This window comes from Pavona decussata, unplaced genomic scaffold, assembly GCF_977016875.1.
Source record: "Pavona decussata unplaced genomic scaffold, jaPavDecu1.1 SCAFFOLD_416, whole genome shotgun sequence".
Classification (NCBI taxonomy): Eukaryota; Metazoa; Cnidaria; class Anthozoa; order Scleractinia; family Agariciidae; genus Pavona; species Pavona decussata.
The window spans coordinates 1,413,336-1,433,127 of NW_028145778.1; the positions used below are offsets into that span (position 1 = coordinate 1,413,336).

A 19,792-nucleotide genomic window follows, 5' to 3' on the forward strand; every position below is an offset into this window, starting at 1 on the left:
TCGCTGGTTAGCTCGTTACTGTAAACCATGGACTGCGAACTGTAGACTACGGAAAGCATTTGAAATCCTGTTGCAGCACTTATTTTTTGACCTATAGCCGATTTTTTTATATATTTAGTATTTTAAAGAGTTTTAGGCCGCTGACGGCCTGTGATATCATGTGACGAGTTCGTCTGTAACTGTCTGTAAATGCGTAAATGTCGGTTTTGAATAATATTTGCTATAGTCCGTAGTCTGTCCCTTCTTGTACATTGTTGTCTGTGTTCCTTGTTCCATGTCTTGTACTTACAGCAAGATAAAATCATATTTTGTAAGCTTCGTGTACAACAACATGCAAGCCTTACTGTTGTTGAATTTCCCAATCATTAAACCAATAGAATAAAAGAAAAAGTTGTCTGGCACACGTCGACAACAATCTCCCCATGTGATTTAGCAAACCCATTCAGTGCAGTTGCACGTGTTTAAAATTGCCTCAGAGCGATATGATTGGCTACCCGGGCGTGGTGTGTCGGAGGTGTGTCAGCCGGTAGTTATCATATGTCATATGAAGATGCAACAAATAATTTTCGAAGGTATAAAGAGGTGAAATACCTGGCGTTTTCTCAGACTTTAAGCGCTCATTACACTGTGTGCTGCTAGTCTTTCTTAAGAATCAGCCGTTATTTTTCAAGGCTTTAAAGACATTGGATTTCCGACTTATTGAATCATTTACTCGAGGTGAGTTTATCATTTTGTATTGTTGACACTTCATGGGGCTATATTTTCGGCGTTCTATGTTATTTTGGGTTTGGCCAAAGAAGACTAAAATTCTACCATTTTCCTTCGTTACGTCATTCACCTAATCACAGCAGTATTTGTAAAAAAAAAATTAAAAACTAAACTTAGATTTATTTCTTGATCAATGCAAAGCGCTTGTTGCGCTGTGTCGCAGTGCCAATTTTGTAATAAGACCAGTCTTGCATTTTCATTTTCATGTTACTAAATATTTAATACCAAGCCTAAGGGTGTAGCTAATTGTAGCTAACAGCAATTTCTTAGTCGTGCTGCTAGATTTTTATCCGGTCTTTTTGCGTTCTCGTACAACACGTGCATTTGTTCAAGCCGACATGTTTTCTCTGCTGCTTTCATATGCTTCCATCCAAGTGACAAGAGATTTCAACCGATCGATTCAAAGTCTGTTGAAATCATTCGCAGCTCTTCTTTTTATTGTTATTTTCCGAGCTTTCCTTTCGCCGTTTTGTTTACAAGACGCTCCGGTTACTAAACCTTTTGCGCGCTTATTTTTACGATTCTGACCTTACGCAACACAAAACTCGCTCTATTGTAACGCAATTCGAATAAGTGATCTTGTCACGCGGACGTGAGCGTGTCGAAAACGTTGTTTTGCGAGTGATTCGCCGAGACACGTTTGGTCATATGCGATGCAAAATCCACGAAAAGAAAACTTTTTGACTTTGAGAAGTTACTATTTGGACGGTTTGTGAAACCAGGCTCGCAAGGTTTATGAGTGTAACATGATAATGCCACGTCTCGACGTCTCTTTTGTGCTATCATGAGCGACCAAGAGCAATTGGACATAATTTCCTGTAATGGTGATTAAATAAGGGTAGCCAAATAAATTGCAGTCATGTGAGGTTGTGTACATGATATTTGCAACGGTACTTTACATGTAAAATTGTCTAAAACCGCTAAATCAGTTGTTTGTCACGAGAGTTGACACCAAGACCTGGAAACACGTGAACAGAACGTGATAGCCCTAAGTGTCGTCATTTCGCAATGGAACACCACCTCGCTTTATTTACACATATCCGCTTATAATTTGCATATAGTCACAACATTTCACTCCCGGAATATTGCGTCTTTGTTATTCGCTGTAAACGTAACTTGCTGTTGATTACTGCCTGTAGGGAATCTTTAACTGCAAAACAACACGACAGCCAAATCCACGGAGCTAATTTGATCTCGTGGTCTATTGACGTCAATAGTGAAATCCGATTCTTTCAAGATTACAAAACATTGAGCTTCCAGCTGAGTACCAAAATACTCAAGTGGTAGATTTTTGCGCAAAACAATCTCATTCAGCCTTCGCGTTGGATCTTTTGTGTTTTATCTCTGGCTATTGTATACAAGTCTTGATTATCCAGGCAGCTACACTCGAACACCATGAAAGGCCGCAGACCCAGTACAAGGAGCACATCCAGCCGAACTGGCCTTGTAGATTCGCCTGGAAGAAAAATGCTTTCGGAGGTTCTTCTCGTATGCGAGCTGCTGTTATTCATTACTCTCTCGGCTCTCACAGGTGGCAAGCCACCTTCAGCCTCGACACACAACCAAAAAAAGCCATCTCAAGTATGTACATTGGAAACATTACAAAGTGTTTAATGTTGTGCGCACTTTTCAGATTTCGAATATTGTATCGTAACTTAACTTTAATTAGGTCCAGTGGCATTTTATTTTCGCCATTCAGCAAAGAATAGCTGAAGTGTTAATTAACTTTTTAATTTGCATTAATTGGCCTGTTTTTAAAGACAGTGTTAATTGTGCAAAGATTGCACATCCATTTGATGACCGAAGTAAAAATTTAGTAAAGACATAATTTATGTATGGAGCCGTGCGGAAATCTTGCCGTACACGGTCGATGCTGTCGATTTTCCATCAGTGCTAATGAAGCAGCTATATACCATTTCCAAAGAATGTATACATTTTTGAAATTCGCCTAATGACAAACGATGTTTGCTGCAGAACTTGGATCAATGGCATTCTTTGAGCCCAAGAGTTGAAAGCTAATACGATCCCTCGGGGTATTCAATTATATGGGTTCTTAACTTTTCAAGTTCAGTTGAGGGGTGTTTTCATCTAGCTGTATCAAATTTAGCCTAAAGTTAGTTTGATATGGTCAAGTGTACTAACCAAATATATTATGTGTCATAAAGGGTTATTGTTGGATGTATTCTAACCAAATTCCTCTGTATTTAAATGGAGAGCAATTCCTTGTTGACAACAAAAACCAGGGTAAATTTGTTGTTAAAGCACAATTGCAGATTTTAATCGTGTCATTGTTGTGGTCAGGTGGAATGGTCATGTGTTGGTCATATGTTGGCTTACCCCTTCTCAGACGTTGCTTTGTTGTTCCAAGGTTGCTTTCACGCAAAGATAAAGCTTTTTGTTAATTATTTTTGCCACACAAAGAAAAATATTTACAAAACAAGACGTAATAAAATAATTTAAATTGAGTTACAAAGAAAATGGGACAAGGAGACCGAAAAGAAACTGGGAAGCTTATGCGTGATTCAGCCTCCCCAATTAAACAAAGTTGACTACAAATAATTAAGTTAGTTAAAGGAGGAGTGACTAAAGAAGGGTGGTGTATGCTGGTCACTCTCAGCTGTTTGTAATCATGAACCTAAACATAATCATTTGATAGCGTATGTACTTTAAATTCTGTAGTGGTTTAAGTTGTAACCTCTGTTTTTATTTGTCCTACAGAATAGATAATATCTACTATGGTCCAACAACTTACTGACGATATTGTAGTGGCAGGCCTGGCTTGCAGGCTTCCAGAGTCTGATAATGCTGAGGAATTTTGGTCCCATCTGATGAACAAGGAGGACATGGTTACAGAGGACGATCGACGCTGGACGCCTGGACTTCATGGCCTGCCAAAACGTAGTGGAAAACTCAAAGATATCAAGCACTTTGACGCAACCTTCTTTGGTGTTCATGCTAAGCAAGCCCACAAAATGGATCCCCAATTAAGAATCTTACTAGAAATCACATATGAAGCTCTCATGGATGCAGGTGTTGATCCTCAGAAAATTCGTAATTCAAGGACTGGTGTCTTTGTCGGCGCCAGTGGTTCTGAAGCTGGAGAGGCCTTCAGTGCAAACACTGAAGAAATTGTTGGATATGGTATGACTGGTTGTTGTCGTGCCATGTTTGCAAATCGTGTGTCGTTCACGTTTGACTTTAAAGGACCAAGCTTTGCTATCGACACTGCTTGTTCTTCATCGCTGCTTGCCATGGACTGCGCAGTCCAGGCGATCAGGTCCGGAAGTTGTGATGCCGCCATTGTAGGTGGGGTTAGTTTGACATTGAAACCCAACACGTCTGTAGACTTTTTACGGCTGAACATGCTGTCCCCTGATGGTGCATGCAAGTCATTTGATGTCAGTGGTAATGGATATTGCCGTTCAGAAGGTTGTGTGGCCATTTACTTGACAAAGAGATCTGCTGCTAAGAGGATCTATGCTCATGTTGTCAACTCCAAGACAAACTCAGATGGATACAAGACGCAAGGTGTGGAAAAGTTTACTGCTGTATTAGATCTAATTATAACTGAACTTAACACAGTCAAAAACGATGGGATGGATCACTAACTATGTAAAATCATAAGCAACCATTTTCATTCCACAAACACCCTTCATGAAATCCTTTTTTTGTGTGTTTAAATATTTTTGTTTGTTGTTGTTTTTTTCTTAATTTGACAGCTGTCCAAAATTTGTCTTCCCCTTAAAAAAAGATTTGATTGTAATGACATTTTATAATTATTGGGGCTGTCGTAAGTAGCCAACAACAAAAAAATGTAACTACAACAAAGGTGACCAGCTAGTCTTAATGGACATTATTTGATCTTGTTGAGCCAGCATCTTCAAACCTTGAACACACCCACATGAACTGTCTAACTGAAGCACAATCTTAACCAGTGTTCATTTTTGGATTTGTTATACTTCCATTGTGTATTTTTGGTAAAATTTGGAACCACAGTACAGTGAATTCAGGTAACCATAAACTTGATTGGCACTCGCTTATGAAGCAGGCGGGGAAATGGAAATTGTGGTCATGGAATTTCTGTTTCTGTGGGTTATTAGGAGTTTGATTCCTTGTCCTTTGATAGAAAAACAGCATTTACACAACACTGAAGAATTGCTGCATTGAATTGCAAGTAGGGATGAAAGAAACTAATCTGGTTAAAACATTGTATAATAGTAACAGCTCATCGTTTGGATTGATCGTTTTTTATGACAATAAGATTCATTTTTATGTTTGTATTTAGGTGTCACATATCCCAGTGGTGCAGTTCAAAAGCAATTGCTTGATCAAGTGTATGCTGAAGCAAAGATTAATCCCACTGAAGTCTCGTATGTGGAAGCTCATGGAACAGGAACAAAAGCTGGTGACCCGGAGGAGCTGAACTCGCTCACCAATGTTTTCTGCAATGGCCGTGCCCCAGAGATGGGACCGTTGTTGATTGGTTCTGTCAAGTCCAATATGGGACATCCTGAACCTGCCTCTGGTCTGTGTGGTGTGACGAAGGTCTTGCTTGCTATGCAACATGGTGTGATCCCGCCTAACCTGCATTTCAACACACCCAACCCTGATATACCTGCTCTGTTGGATGGACGACTTAAGGTGAGAAGCCGTTCACTTCATAACAATTTTGGTTATTATGGGGGAACCTCGCCTTTCAAATATTGTAGCCACTTTTTGGCCCAAACACAAACTTCCGGAGTTATTTTCTTTTCTAGAACACCTCTCCACAGCAGCTACGATTTCGACATTAACACTCGAGTGTTTGATTTGCAGACTTCAGAGTTGGAAAAGGGTCAACTTGTGTCATTATGTTCAGTTTTTGTCAATCCCCTGGGATTAATGAAGGCAGGGTAATTTCCCTTCCTTGGCAGGAAATCGTGCACCTTACATGACCCAAAGTTAAAGGGTTAATCTTGTATCTACCATGAATAAAGTTATGCAACAACTGTTCCCAAATTTATACTTAAAAAACACAGCTCATAAAAAAAGTTGGCTCAGTACCTTTCATTTGAATGATCACACTATAAGAGTACTTTAAAATCATGGCCCATGTCACATGATTCAGAGTTTGAGTCTAAGAGAACAAATTAAATGTGGCTAAATGTAATTTAGGCAAAGTTAAAATCGAGGCAAGTGCTGGTCAGCGGTGCCCGCATGGCTGGGACATGTGGGGCGGCCACCCTACTTTGCTGGGGCCCCTGGGTTCTTACAGCTCACATGCTTGTGCCAATTCATTTCGCATCTGTTCACCTGCCGGAGCTTGTGCTGTTTAAGTTTGTTGCTTAGCTCACTTCACCTGTGGCACCACCGGTCTTTCAGGCACCAACCCGCAAGCTCATCCACTAACGATGAGTTTAATAATGGTAATTGAATTGATGGGAGTGCAGTTTGGTCTGAAATCATACGCGTGATTTGAAAATCGAATGAGCGCGCAGCGCGAGTTTGATTTGCAATCACAAGTGTGATTTCAAAATGGGTGTAATAAATGGATAAAAAAACATTGCACGCTCGGTAGAGAATTGTCCTTTTCTTATGCATATTGAAATCTGCATTCTACAGGTTGTATCAGAACCTTTGCCATGGAAAGGTGGTCTTGTTGGTATCAACTCGTTTGGATTTGGTGGATCCAACGTGCATGTGATCCTGAAGTCCCCAGACGTGCCATCACCTGCAGCACCCATGAAACCTGCCCTGCCAATTGTGGTCCCTGCATCGGGACGAACAGAAGAAGGTGTCAAGAAAGTTCTGCAATTTGCAAGGGAGAATATTGAAAGTAAAGATCTGTTGTCCCTGTTGACAGAAATTTCAACAACACCCCTCAACACCTTTCCACACAGAGGTTATGCTATCGTCGGCAGTGAAAACAACATTGAGGAGGTTGCCAAGGTGCAGTCGAACCCACGTCCCGTGTGGTTTGTATTCTCCGGTATGGGTACACAGTGGTCTGGCATGGGAGAAAAGCTGATGCAGATTCCAACATTCCGTGATTCGATCTACAGGACAGCTGAGATTCTAAAGGAGTTTGGACTTGACCTGGTCAAGATTATAATGGAGAGTGATGCAAACACCTATAGCAATACCATCAACTCTTTTGTTGGGTTGGCATCTATTCAGGTTGCATTAGTGGACTGCTTGAAATTTTTGGGTAAGTGTTCTTTGCACATCTTTTTACTAGCTTGAAAATCCATGATACTATGATAAGTGGATTTATTACGCGGGATGCCCTGAGGGGGCATACCATGTCTAAAAACGGGTCGATTTCTTTTTTTTTTTCTTCCTCGTAGCTACAAATCGGTACATTAATTTATTCATTTAACTCTCCCCTCTCCTACTCGGGATGTATTGTTCTGATTGTCTTCAACAACAGCAGGCCAATCAAAATCCATTCTTGTCGCTTATATCGCGAGGGAGGGGACCCACTCACCCTTACCTGTGTGACGTCAACGCATCATTTGATTTCTTAATTAAAAGTGCATTAAATTGTCGCGCCATATTGTTTATAACATGTTCTGGACTCAAGTGTGCCGTTTTCAAACGGAAATTTCACCATTTTGAAGCGGCAAATCGAAAGAATAACTTCTAAGAAGCACTCGACATTTAAAACGGTGGAAATTGGTGAGTTCATGATGAAGGAATCGTGCTTTGTTTGACAGTCTTAGACCACGACGCGAGACTGAAAAGAGGTCATTGAGAAGCTTACGTTATCGTAATGGAATTCCACACATTTCCGGTGAAAGTCTGAGTCGCGTAACACAAGGTAAACAACGTAACGCGATCGTCGTGACTCAAACTATTCCATTAGCAAGGATAGTTTTATCAATCGGCAAAGCATACAGTTGGAATAAATGAATCAGCCCCAGCATCACGCGTAATGCCAGTGTAGCAGGCATCTTGTTGATACCAAAATTTGTAAGTGTAAGAGGTTACATTTGTCACCTCTTACACCACAGCAAAACATTTGGAGCTGCTTCAGTGTTGTTCGATGTAGCAAGCCCTGCTTTATGTTAGCTATTGGAACTAAAATGTTAGGCAGCTTATGGTGCCATACTTGCTTAGTCAACATTGGTGAGAGAGTATGTTTTATCAATACATCCAACAGCTGGAAAAATGTTGAAAAAGTGATGCCTTACAGATTTTTATTTGAGATGCTGGATATCCCTTTGAAATGCACTCTCGAACATTTGATATAGATGTACATTCTCAAACAAGCCATTTAAAATAAAGAGGAAACGAAGAAGAAAATCAACAACGTCTATGCTCACTGAGACTGGGTATCTGGACCTCTGTTACACTTGCAATATTTTTATTTGTTTTTATATTGATGAATTATTAATGATTTGAGACGTTCAGTTCTGCAGTTATCCATCGTTGCTGAGTTCTGTTGTCATTCTGTTTTTAGGAATAACTCCTGATGGAATAGTAGGTCACAGTGTTGGAGAACTTGGTTGTGCATATGCTGATGGCAGTTTTACTGCTAAGGAAGTCATCTTGGCTGCCTACTGGAGAGGTGAGGTTCATGAAAACACTATTAGTATATGTCAATGTTACTAAATATGTGCACAGTTACTAATTTAGTAATCATTTCATACATTACTGCTCAAAGTAGAACACAACAACTTTGTTAAATTACCAGAAATGCTCAAGCGGAATAAATAAATTACTTTTACTAGTAATAATCAAAGATTGGGGAGTGCATTCAGTGATCTTGATCCCAGGCTCTCTCTCCAGGCTCAAAATCTGCAGGAATGCCAAATACGCATCCCAAGATCCATTCATTCATTCGCTTATTGTCCCATACAATCTCAACTCCAATCCATATTAGGAGTGCCTTCTTACTACATTGAATGCAACAAGTCCAACAATTCAGCAATGTAGAATTTTCACTGAATTTGATAAATGATCGTGTAAGTTCTTGCTGATAATCAAGTTCTTTAAATTGAAATTATAAAACACTTGCTTCATTTTAAGGTCGTTGTGTCCAGGAAGCCAAACTTCCTCCTGGAGCCATGGCTGCAGTGGGGTTGACTTGGGAAGAAGCTAAGAAGAGGTGCCCTGAAGGTGTGCGACCAGCCTGCCACAATGCCCAGGACACTGTTACCATCTCTGGTGATGCTGATGCTGTGAACAAGTTTGTACAACAGTTGAAGGATGAAGACATCTTTGCAAAGGAAGTCAATACTTCGGGAGTTGCATTCCATTCCAAGTACATGGCTCTCATTGCACCATCACTTAAAGAATCGCTGGTGAAATTCATTGTTCCCAAGAAGAGATCAGCACGTTGGATCAGTACCTCCATTCCTGAAGAAAAGTGGGACACTGAGCTGGCAAAATACTCGTCTGCGGATTATCACGTAAACAACTTGGTCAGCCCCGTTCTGTTTCAGGAAGCTCTTGCAAAGGTTCCTGCCGATGCTGTTGTGATTGAAATTGCTCCTCACTGCCTTCTTCAAGCCATTCTCAAGCGGTCACTCAACACACAGACCATCAACATCCCTCTGATGAAGAGAAAGCATCCAAACAACCTGGAGTTCTTCCTGACTGGCCTTGGGAAACTGTATTCCAGTGGAATCAACTTTGATCCCACACTAATCACCACAGCAAAGGCAACATTCCCAGTTCATCTATCAACACCCTCTATTTCTCCACATATGGGTTGGGATCACTCCCAGGAATGGGATGTACCAACATCCGCTGATTTCCAGTTTAGCAGCAGTGGTGGAACAGCAACATCTTGCAACTTTGAGATCGACATGTCACCATCTTCAGCTGATAAGTACCTTGAAGGACACTGTATCGATGGCCGTGTTCTTTTCCCAGCTACTGGGTACTTGGTGTTGGCATGGAAGACTCTTGCCAAGTCTGCAGGACTTCTGCTAGAGCATACACCAGTTGCCTTTGAAGATGTAACCATCCACAGGGCTACCATTCTACCCAAAACTGGCTCAGTCACCCTAACAGTACACCTTATGCCAGCATCAAACAAGTTTGATGTGTCAGAGGGAGAAAGCTTGGCAGTGTCTGGAAAGATGTTCATTCCAGAATTACCAGTGTTGAGCAAAGACTTCAAGGATGCTGCACCAGTTGAAGAAGAGGTTCATCTGACGGCAGATTGTATCTACAAAGAGCTGAGGCTCCGAGGCTATGACTATGGACCCACCTTCCAAGGAATCCTGGGGGCAAACAGCTCAGGTATGTCTGTTGTCTAATCTATTCTGTTTGCAAAGAAGAAAAAACTTGTTTCCCTGGTTTAATCTGGCAACTTCTAGTAATGCACTCCAAAGTGTTTTGTTACCAACAGTTTTTAGGTCATTTCTTTCCAGTTTCTTTTTATAAAGTTCTGTTTGTTTTTAGTTCTCTTAAATCACAATTTTCAAGTTGTTAAATATTTGCCATGTTAATATTTGTTTCCAACAAGGTCACTTTGAAGTTGATCTACCAGATTTATCAACATAGGGTTCGTGCTCCTAGAAATAGGAATTTACTTCTTGCCTCAAACCTTGCTCCCAAACGTCCTTAAGATTGCAACAACATTGCAACTTAAAGAGGACTAAAAGTACTACAGGAATGTTCTCCTGGATAGGGCTTGTCAGTTGTCCTGGGACACAGAATTGTGAATACCTTAGTTTCTCCAGTGACTGAATGGTTAATCTTGGTTGCTTTGATTCATAGGGACTAAAGGTGAACTTAAGTGGATCGGTGAATGGGTGTCCTTCCTGGACACTATGCTCCAGCTGTCAGTCTTGAGGCTTCCTGGAAGGGGTCTGAGGCTGCCTACGAGAGTACGCTCATTGTGCATTGATCCTTCCATCCACTTGGAGACTGTAAAGGGTGGATCATGTGATGTGAAGGTTGATCCCAAGATGGACATGGTTGTAGCAGGAGGTGTAGAACTTCGAGGTAAACCTTAAAGATTATCGTCACACCATTCATGTCTTTTAGATTGGTCGATTTCATTGTTGTGTCGTCAATGCATGTGTTTATTCCAGCACTTCTACATCAGTAATTGAACCTTTCAGTTTTAAAGTTCCATGATTCCTAATATTTCATTCTTTGTGAAGTTGTTGACATTCCCTAGTTAAAGGATTTTCTCTGTCCTTATCTTCAGCTTGCAGGAGAATTGTATAGAACTTGTAAGACCAAAAAATCTTCTTGTATGGCATTTTTATAGAATAATGCAAACAAGGCCTACTGGTCCCCAGATTGGCGTCTAGAGTGAAGGCTGTTGTCTAAGAAAAATTTTAAGGAGCCGCCAAAAGCCAGGACATTTGGATCCCAACATGTGAAGTGTTAGGTGCTGCTGCATAAAAGTTAGGAGCCCAAAGCCATTTATTGGGCACCCCAGGCTAACGGAATCCTGTTAGGCGGCAGCCTTGAGAGTATACATGATTATGTATCTAACCTCACAATTCTTAATTTCTCAGGACTTCATGCTACAGTGGCACCAAGGAGACAGGATGGCCAAGTTCCTGTCCTTGAGAAGTTCACATTTGTTCCATATGTTGATGAACCAACCAACAAACAGTCAATTCAAGATGGTTTGAATAAAGAGAACTTCTTCAATGCCATACAAGACGGCCCTCAGTTGAAGATGCTCCTGGACACGGTTATTGAAAACAAAACTGGTACCAACTTGAAAATCTGTGAAGTGGGTGCTGCTGAAGGAAAAGTGTTCTCGCGCGCTGTGCCTCTCATTAGTCTCCACCCTATGATGCAGTTGAAGTACACAGCTACTGACCAAACTGGGGATCTTTTGGCTATGATCACAGAAGCTTCACCTGATGACAGCATTGAGGTCACCACCTGGGACGTTTCTAAGAAGCCTCCAGGTGGCGTAAACAAAAGTGACCTTGTTATCGCCTCAAATCTCATCCACATGACATCCGATCTTCCAAGCGCTCTGGAGAACATCAAGTCAGCTCTCAGCCCTAAAGGATTTGTCCTCTTGCACGAGGTAACTGCTAGCCTAGAGTCTGCAAGGGCAATCTTTGGCAAGAATGGCTTCACCACCAGTGGAGAACAGAAGTATTTCCTGACTGATGAACAGTGGGTGAAGTGTCTGGAAGCTTGTGGACTCAGTGTTGTTTCAATCAAAAAGGTTGGCTCTGTGTCAAGTCTACTTCTTTGCAGGCTCACCAACAATGCAGAAGAAAAGCCAGTCTTCATTGATGTGGATGAATCATTTGAGTTTGTGCCACAACTTCAAACTGTCCTTGCTGCAGATGACAAGTCACCAATCTGGCTTTGCTCTTTCACCACATCCCCCACAGGAATTGTTGGCATGACGAACTGTCTTAGACAGGAGATGGGTGGGGAGAGGATTCGCTGTCTTCTGGCCAGCCCTGAGCAAAAGGACAAAGTGATGAAGCAGTTTGATTCACTGAAGAAGCTAGACTTGGTCATGAATGTGTTCAAAGATGGCAAATATGGATCTTACAGGTGAGTAATTTCAATTTGTTTCGTTGCCAAGGTATCAAGCTTATTTGGCATTTTACTCTACAATTCTTTCTCCAGCAAGTTATGCTTTTCTCCTTAAAAGGCATTGCAAGAGCAATATTTTCAAAATTTAAAGAAACGTGTTGACCTTAGCATACTCATCTCCAAGATCCCATTTTTTATTCTGCAACTATGACTTGCAGCCTGCATGCATGCAGGCTAAACACTTGTGACATAGGTGCAATCTACTTTAGGAGATGACCTCAGGGTTCTCCAGGTAAAGTTAGTGCATACAAAACTCCAAAGTTAATTATTGTTCTAGTCTCCATAGGCTAATTGTGCACAGACCAGTTTCGGAGAAAATTGTTTAACAAGGGAAAATATTATTAATATTCTTTTGCTCCTTGCTTATTATCCTTTCAGACATGTTTTAACGGAAGACTCCCCAAGTGCCAATGAGAAAACCGAACATGCATATGTGAATGTCTTGACACGTGGAGATCTTTCATCATTGCGTTGGATTGCATCTCATCTGAAATATTCACCAGGAAAACATGGCACCACAGAGCTATGCACAGTCAATTACACTTCACTCAACTTCCGGGACATCATGCTTGCTACAGGCAAACTGCCTCCAGATGCGCTCCCAGGAGACCTAGCACAGCAGGACTGCATTCTGGGAATGGAATTTTCTGGGAAGAATCCGAAGGGTGAGAGGATCATGGGATTGCTTCCTGCCCAAGCTCTGGCCACCACTGTTATGGCAGATCAGAGGTTCACATGGAAGGTAACTTGAACACTTGTGTGTGGTGTACTACTTGGCGGGAATTGGCGGGGGGGGAGGGTGGGGAAACTAAATCCTTTTTATATGCAATGTCTAGCTATGTTATGACATCTTTCACAATAGCTGAAAAATCAGAAAACTTGAGGTTCCCTGTTTTACTTCAAAAAGTTACTTCCTGTTATCTTGGCAGAATTAGGATGGTTTAGAGTTGAGTCTTGTTTACCTTGTAGTCGTTTTTGTTGAGTGGAGTCCTGCAAGAGCTGAATTTTTATTGCTATTGGAAAAATCAACATATGAGAGTAAAAAACTGTTTGGAATGAGTAAATTACTATACGTAAAGTATCCAGCTGAAAGGAATTATTGCTTTTGATAGTTAGTTCTCTACAAATTGGTGCAAAGTTCCTGTATTCTTTGTAGTTAATGTTCCAAGTACTCGGTGACAACGTTACCCTGTCATGTTTCTAGGTACCCAAAGCCTGGAGCCTTGTGCAGGCAGCCTCCGTCCCAGTGGTTTACTCCACAGCATACTATGCCCTGATTGTTCGTGCCAACCTAAGAGCCGGAGAGTCCGTACTGATCCACTCTGGGTCAGGTGGTGTTGGTCAGGCAGCCATCTCCATCTGCCTCAAGATGGGCTGTGAGGTGTTCACGACTGTAGGAACAAAGGAGAAGAGAGACTATCTGATGTCCGCCTTTCCTGATCTGAAACCAGAGAACATTGGCAACTCGAGGGACTTGTCATTTGAACAAATGGTAAGTCGTAGTTGGAGACCGTTTTCAAAGTAATAACATAGATAGTTGAGGGAGGAGTGATGTGTGACTAGGCAAAACTGGTGAGGGGAAGGATTGGCAGTAACTGGTTTGAGTCATTGCAAAAAAAGTGATTTGAGTGAAATAATGATAGATTAGAGCTCCCATTATAATTCCGGACTCCAGATCGACGAAGAATAACTAAAAGAGCTCTGAGAAGTCCATTTATCTCTGTGTTTAACTCCGACGGCCATGTGCCATGCTGAAATCTTCAAATTGAGTGATCGTATTTCTGTCCAAACTAGTCTTACATTAACTGCAGAAGAAGTATAAAATCAAACTGTTCTAATGCCATGTTCAAGTACCTGACAATGCTGTAATAGGTTTGGTTTATCATGTGATCAGCCACGGTAAAAGTATCTTCAATCCTTATTATTTTTCCAGGTAATGCATCGTTCAAATGGGCGTGGTGTCCACGTGGTTCTCAACTCCCTTGCTGAGGAGAAGTTGCAAGCTAGTCTGCGGTGCTTGGCTCGTCATGGCCGCTTCCTAGAGATTGGAAAGTACGATTTGTCGAACAACAGCCCTCTGGGGATGGCTTTGTTTTTAAAGAATGTGTCTTTCCATGGAATCTTGTTGGATGCCATCTTTGAAGAGGACAACCCAGAATGGCTGCAGGTTTCTGAACTCCTCACTGATGGAATAAAGTCAGGTAAAGAGAACACGCTCTCTTGTCAATTAGGTCATTCCGTATTGCCTTAACTTCATTTTGAAAGCGAGACTAAATTTGCATCCGTTTTCTGTGGATCAAGTTTTCTTTCACATGCAAGCTCGAATAATTTTCATGTTAAAAGTTTTGATTTTTAAAGAGAGACCATGAAACTTGGAATAGACTGTACTGCACATTACTTTCATCTCTAGTGCATTTGATTGATGATTCTTGTTGTTTTCTTAACAGGAGCTGTGCGACCTTTGAAAACCACAGTATTTGACCGTGATGAAATCGAGCCTGCGTTCCGTTTCATGGCCCAAGGCAAACACATTGGCAAAGTGGTGATTCAAGTCAGACCAGAGGATGAGACCAAGTCAGTGGTCAAACTTGTGGCGCATGCTCGTAGCATGTGTGATCCTCGCAAGAGTTATGTGGTGACTGGAGGCCTTGGCGGTTTTGGCCTGGAGCTAGCCCATTGGTTGGTGGAGAGAGGTGCTCGTCATCTGGTGCTAACAAGTCGCAGAGGTAAGATAAAAGTACAGACCTTTGTCACGCTGGCCCATGTTGAGTCTCGGGAGAATAAGAAGCTTTGTTTTCGAACGGCAAGCCTCGCCCAGACACGAATTCAGAGCGAGGCTTGCCGTGAAAAAACAAAGCTTTTTATTCTCCTGAGACTGAACGGCATACATATTTGATTACTCCTGTATGTGACTTGTTCGAACTACAACAATAAGACAGCTTGATGCGCAAGTAATTCACGAATTTCGTTCGCAAACTCAAATGTGTCGGTTGTAAGTTAAACGGAACATCGAAAAAGAAGTTTACTTTTAAATGGACATCTGAATTTTTTTCCTACAAGAAATCCCATATGGCTTTGATTAGACTGTTTTTGTGGCACGATCTCGAATCACGGCGGATCATTCTTGAATGATTAAAATCACGTGCTTTATTGCAGGTATCCGCACTGGTTACCAGGCTCGTCGCGTCAAGGTCTGGCAGGAAATGGGTGTAAAAGTCCTGGCACTAACAGATGACGTGGGCACAAAAGAAGGCGCGGCGTGTGTAGTGAAGAAGGCTCGTGAGCTTGGTCCCTTGGGAGGAATCTTCCACCTGGCCGTGGTCCTGAAGGATGGTATGTTTGAGAATCAAACAATCGAAGCTTTTGATGCCGTCAGCAAACCTAAGTACCATGGGACGATGTATCTTGACAAGTTGACCAGGCAGGCGGATGTAGCCAAGGATCTTCACTGGTTTGTGACGTTTTCGTCCGTGTCTAGTGGCCGCGGTAATGCAGGTCAGGCCAACTACGGATTTGCCAACTCTGCTATGGAGAGAATCTGTGAGGATCGAGTGAAGAGCGGCCTGCCTGGCGTGGCTGTGCAGTGGGGTGCTATTGGAGATGTTGGTCTTATTCAGGTATCACATCTTTGAATTTGAATACTCCCCTCCCCTTCCCACTCCTCCCCCTAAATAAGTTTGAGTTCTGGGAGCGTTTTGACCTGTTACCCAAATCTGTACTTACCAAGTGTGATAATTTCCCAGAACTGGATTGAATGTGGAGTGTTGTTAGTCTGATAAGCGTGGGACGTGTAATCAGCTGGGTGTTGGTGGCGTTGAAGTGCTAAATTGAGATACGTTACTTCTTAAGTTTTGGTTAGAAAAAGGGAAATGACGTCTATCACGACTCCACGTTAGGAGGGCCACACTAAACCCAAGACCTTCACGGACAACAGTTTGCTTTTGAATACAGTTTAATCCCTCGTAATTTATAACCAACCACTGGCATCGTGATTAGTAATTCTGACCAGTTACTAGAGATTCGTACAAGTTTTCATGCAAGTGGTCTGATTCAACACGAGTCACACCAATATCCAAACCAAGCTAGAGCCATAACTCATTTCATTTCAGATTCGCTTGTCTTACCTTGAGCTTCCTCATGACTAAAGAAAGAAAATGTCTTGAGTGGATATTAATAGGTTGCTTGTTATGCTTCAGGACACAATGGGAGGCTCAAATGAAACAGTCATTGGTGGCACGCTTCCACAGCGCATGAGCAGCTGTTTGGCGGTGCTGGACAGATTCTTATCGCAGGCGCACCCAGTGATGTCGTCTTATGTGCTGGCATCCAAGATCACGACTAAAGGAGACAAGGGATCTGGGTCTGACTTGGTGGGAGCTGTTGCGCATATTCTTGGAGTGAAGGATGTTTCTACTATAAACCCGGACACAACGCTAGCAGACCTTGGTTAGTTTCAAAACTGTGGCGTAATAAAATGATTAGTAAATTAGAGTTGACGCTGTTGAAATGTTGATCCTCGAGAGAAAAACTCTGTTGGCCCCTACATTTGATTTTGTAGCTCATTGGCATTGAGCATTTTCAATTTTTCAATTTTTCAATATGTGTGTTGACTAGTTACACCATAGCCTCCAGAGGTGTATGTTGTAGTTAATTTATTTTATCTCAGTTGATTTTAAGTTTTCCTTTATTGTTATGGATGGTAATGAGTGTAACACAAAGGACAATTAAAAATTAACTACAACATGTATTCCTAGTTGAGAAAAATGTAGTTTTCAATACTGAAATGGCTGTACTAGAAGATGAACTCGCTAGCCTTGCTATTTGCAACAAGTGATTACAAAATGGCGTCGTATGCAACTTGTCCACGGACAAAGAATTTTCCAGATGTTTAAAGAATTTGCCTTGTGATCACACCCGCTGATATTATCGTTTCGCTAGGGAAATATAACCTAACGCTGAATTCCCTTCTCCTCAGGTTTGGATTCTCTGATGGGGGTCGAGGTCCGCCAAACCCTAGAGCGCGATTTTGACATTCAGATGAGCATGAAAGATGTCCGCCTGCTTACTGTCAACAAAATGCAAGAGCTGACGGCTGGTGGTGCTCCAAAAGACGCTGATAAAGGCACAGAGAAAGGCAAGAATGTTGATGGTGCGAAACTCGAAGTTCTTCTCCCAGAGATTGGAAAGCAATGTTTAGTTCCTCTGAATGAAGTCAAGAATAACCAGAAGCCTTTGTTCATTATTCACAACATCAATAGTACCGTTGAACCTTTACGCACCGTCGCCAGCAGCCTGTCGTGTCCAGTCTTCGGTCTGCAGTACACTCTCACATCCCCGAAAGATACGATCCAGTCTCTCGCCGATAGTTACGTCAAGTGCATACGGGAGATTGCACCCAAGGGCCCTTACCGTTTGGCTGGCTACTCGTTTGGAGCAAGCGTGGCGATTGAAATGGCACTACAACTGGAGAAAACGAACGAAGTAGAGCGCTTAGTTCTCCTAGATGGTTCGCATACCTACGTGGAAGCGCATACTGTCTGGCATCGAAACAGGCTCACTGTGGAGCAAGGATCTTGGGGACCGAGTGCTGTGGCAGAGGGCCTGTGTACTCTGGCCCCTCAGTACGCTCCTGTTGACAAGGCGAAGCTCCTGAAAGCTCTTAAGGAGGAGACATCCATTGACAAACAAGTAGAGATGACAGCAGGCGCGGTCTGCGAGGCCAACCCAGCACTGAGCAAGGATGCTTTTGCAGCGTTTATCAGTTGCTTTATGGCTCTCTTGCGCATGGGCGAGCAGTATAAAGTAACTTCCCGTCTTCGTAGCAATGTGCATCTCATTCGCGCCAAAACTGTGGACGAGATGGGAAAGAGCCTCGGTGAAGACTTCAGCCTGCGTGACGTGTGTGATGGGCAAGTGACGCTAAGCTGGGTTGATGGAGACCACGAGACCTTCCTTCAGAACGAGAGTGGTGTCGAGACAGCCAACATCATCACCAAAGCTTTGAGCAGTTGAGTTTGATTGACATTGCTACAGCAACAGCGCAGAAGGGCTGTCAAAATGGAGAAGAGTGGTATCGTGCCTTTACCACTTTACTGAATTGACATTGTTTTAGAAACAACTGACAATTGACCTTGATTGACATTGTCATAGCCGCAGATGGCTATTGAACATTAGCGACAATATGTTGGTAAATGAAAGTCATGTCTTTGCAAAAGTAGGCGAAGAAAACTTGACTGTCGAATTGAGAAGCTCTCAAACCCTTCAAAAATAACTTCACCTTAATTTTGAGTGGTGGAGTCGAATAATTATTTTCTGAATAAGTGTTGAAAATGTAACAGTCCAAAATCTGAGTTCCTTGATGCAGAAGCTCAGAAAACGGATTTCTTTAGATTTGAGCATTTTTTAAAACCGTTTTGGCTAAATTTTGACAATTGAAATTATCAAACTCAACTATTAAGATAAGTTTCGCATAGTATTGAAAGATCTTGTTGTTCTGTTGTCAAACTGGGTTTGAGTGCAGGGTATTGTACATTGGTGCTGTTTTGATTATTTTATTGTTAATATTTTGAATAACAGAGATTAATATAAATACGATCAACAAAATTACAAGAATGTTATTGGGGATTCGCTAAAAAGCGTATTTTTAAAACCAGTATTATTTACAGGTTTTTGGTACAGGTGTAAAATCTAAAGTATAATAATAGATGTTTTGTTTCTCGGGTTCATGACAGTTAAATAAAGTTTTGTAAACTACATTTCTAAACAATTGTGTTGTTCTATCGCCTCATCGCATAAGGTTTTTGGGTTAGTCAATTTCACATGCTTTGGTCAAAACAGACACAAGGATCTTGTCCCTAACAAATGTCATTTTTAACTCGTGAATGTGCGCATGCGCAATGAACGAGTTATAACGATGATGGACTTTTCACTTAGTTGGTTGGTTCTGTTGTTAACTTTCGGGCATGCGCAGTGAATGAGTTTTAATTCAATTAGTGGAAAAAACACGCGAAAATTTTTTGTTCGCTTTACATCAGGATATTCTTATTCAATCTGTAGAGAATAATTTGACAATCATTTAGTGCAAGAATGGAGATTTTTCGTTAAAACTGAGCAAAGTTATAACTTTTTTCAGAAAGTCCGGGGTCTTCAACTCAATTAGTGAAAAAAAACGAGGAAATTTTTTTCACGACGCATCAGAATAATGTTATTCAATCTGTAGAGAATAATTTGACAATCATTTTAGTGTAAGAGTGGAGATTTTTCGTTGAATCTGAGCAAAGTTATAGGTTTTTTTCGTTTTTTCCACAAAGTGCGGTGTCTTAAGAATTTAAAAATAATTGAATTTAAAAATAATTTTTATCGAAAAGTTAAACGCTAAAAGATTCTTTAAAAACATTTTAAAAACTAAAAGCGGACGCATTTCGGCGTTACTCTACGCCATTATCAAGTCAAAAAGGTAAAAGTTAAAACAAGAATATATAAAGACGTAAAACAATAAAATATT

At 41.5% G+C, this 19,792-nt stretch overlaps 1 protein-coding gene across 2 annotated transcripts; it reads left to right on the plus strand.

Moving 5' to 3' along the window:
- Positions 1-578: 578 nt before the first annotated feature.
- On the plus strand, positions 579-19,043 carry LOC146450994 (fatty acid synthase-like). 2 transcript variants are annotated; one of them, XM_085099698.1, is made up of 15 exons: positions 579-717; positions 3,487-4,296; positions 5,054-5,409; positions 6,370-6,955; positions 8,210-8,317; positions 8,779-9,999; positions 10,480-10,707; positions 11,232-12,246; positions 12,667-13,030; positions 13,493-13,780; positions 14,222-14,489; positions 14,736-15,014; positions 15,445-15,905; positions 16,485-16,734; positions 17,264-19,043. In XM_085099698.1, the coding sequence occupies exons 2-15, from the start codon at positions 3,504-3,506 to the stop codon at positions 18,298-18,300; spliced, it is 7,254 nt and encodes a 2,417-aa protein (XP_084955824.1). In that variant the 5' UTR covers positions 579-717; positions 3,487-3,503; the 3' UTR covers positions 18,301-19,043. The 2 variants fall into 2 exon arrangements, with proteins under 2 accessions (XP_084955824.1, XP_084955823.1); XM_085099697.1 differs by lacking the exon at positions 579-717 and adding an exon at positions 1,821-2,349.
- The last annotated feature ends 749 nt before the right edge of the window (positions 19,044-19,792 follow it).

What these genes read in the sequence shown, in the direction of transcription:
- LOC146450994 (XM_085099698.1), top strand. Translation starts at nt 3,504, where the DNA reads ATGGTCCAACAACTTACTGACGATATTGTAGTGGCAGGCCTGGCTTGC. An exon ending in AGATGGATACAAGACGCAAG is followed by an intron (nt 4,297 to 5,053) that starts GTGTGGAAAAGT and finishes GTTTGTATTTAG; the next exon opens with GTGTCACATATCCCAGTGGT. An exon ending in TGTTGGATGGACGACTTAAG is followed by an intron (nt 5,410 to 6,369) that starts GTGAGAAGCCGT and finishes TGCATTCTACAG; the next exon opens with GTTGTATCAGAACCTTTGCC.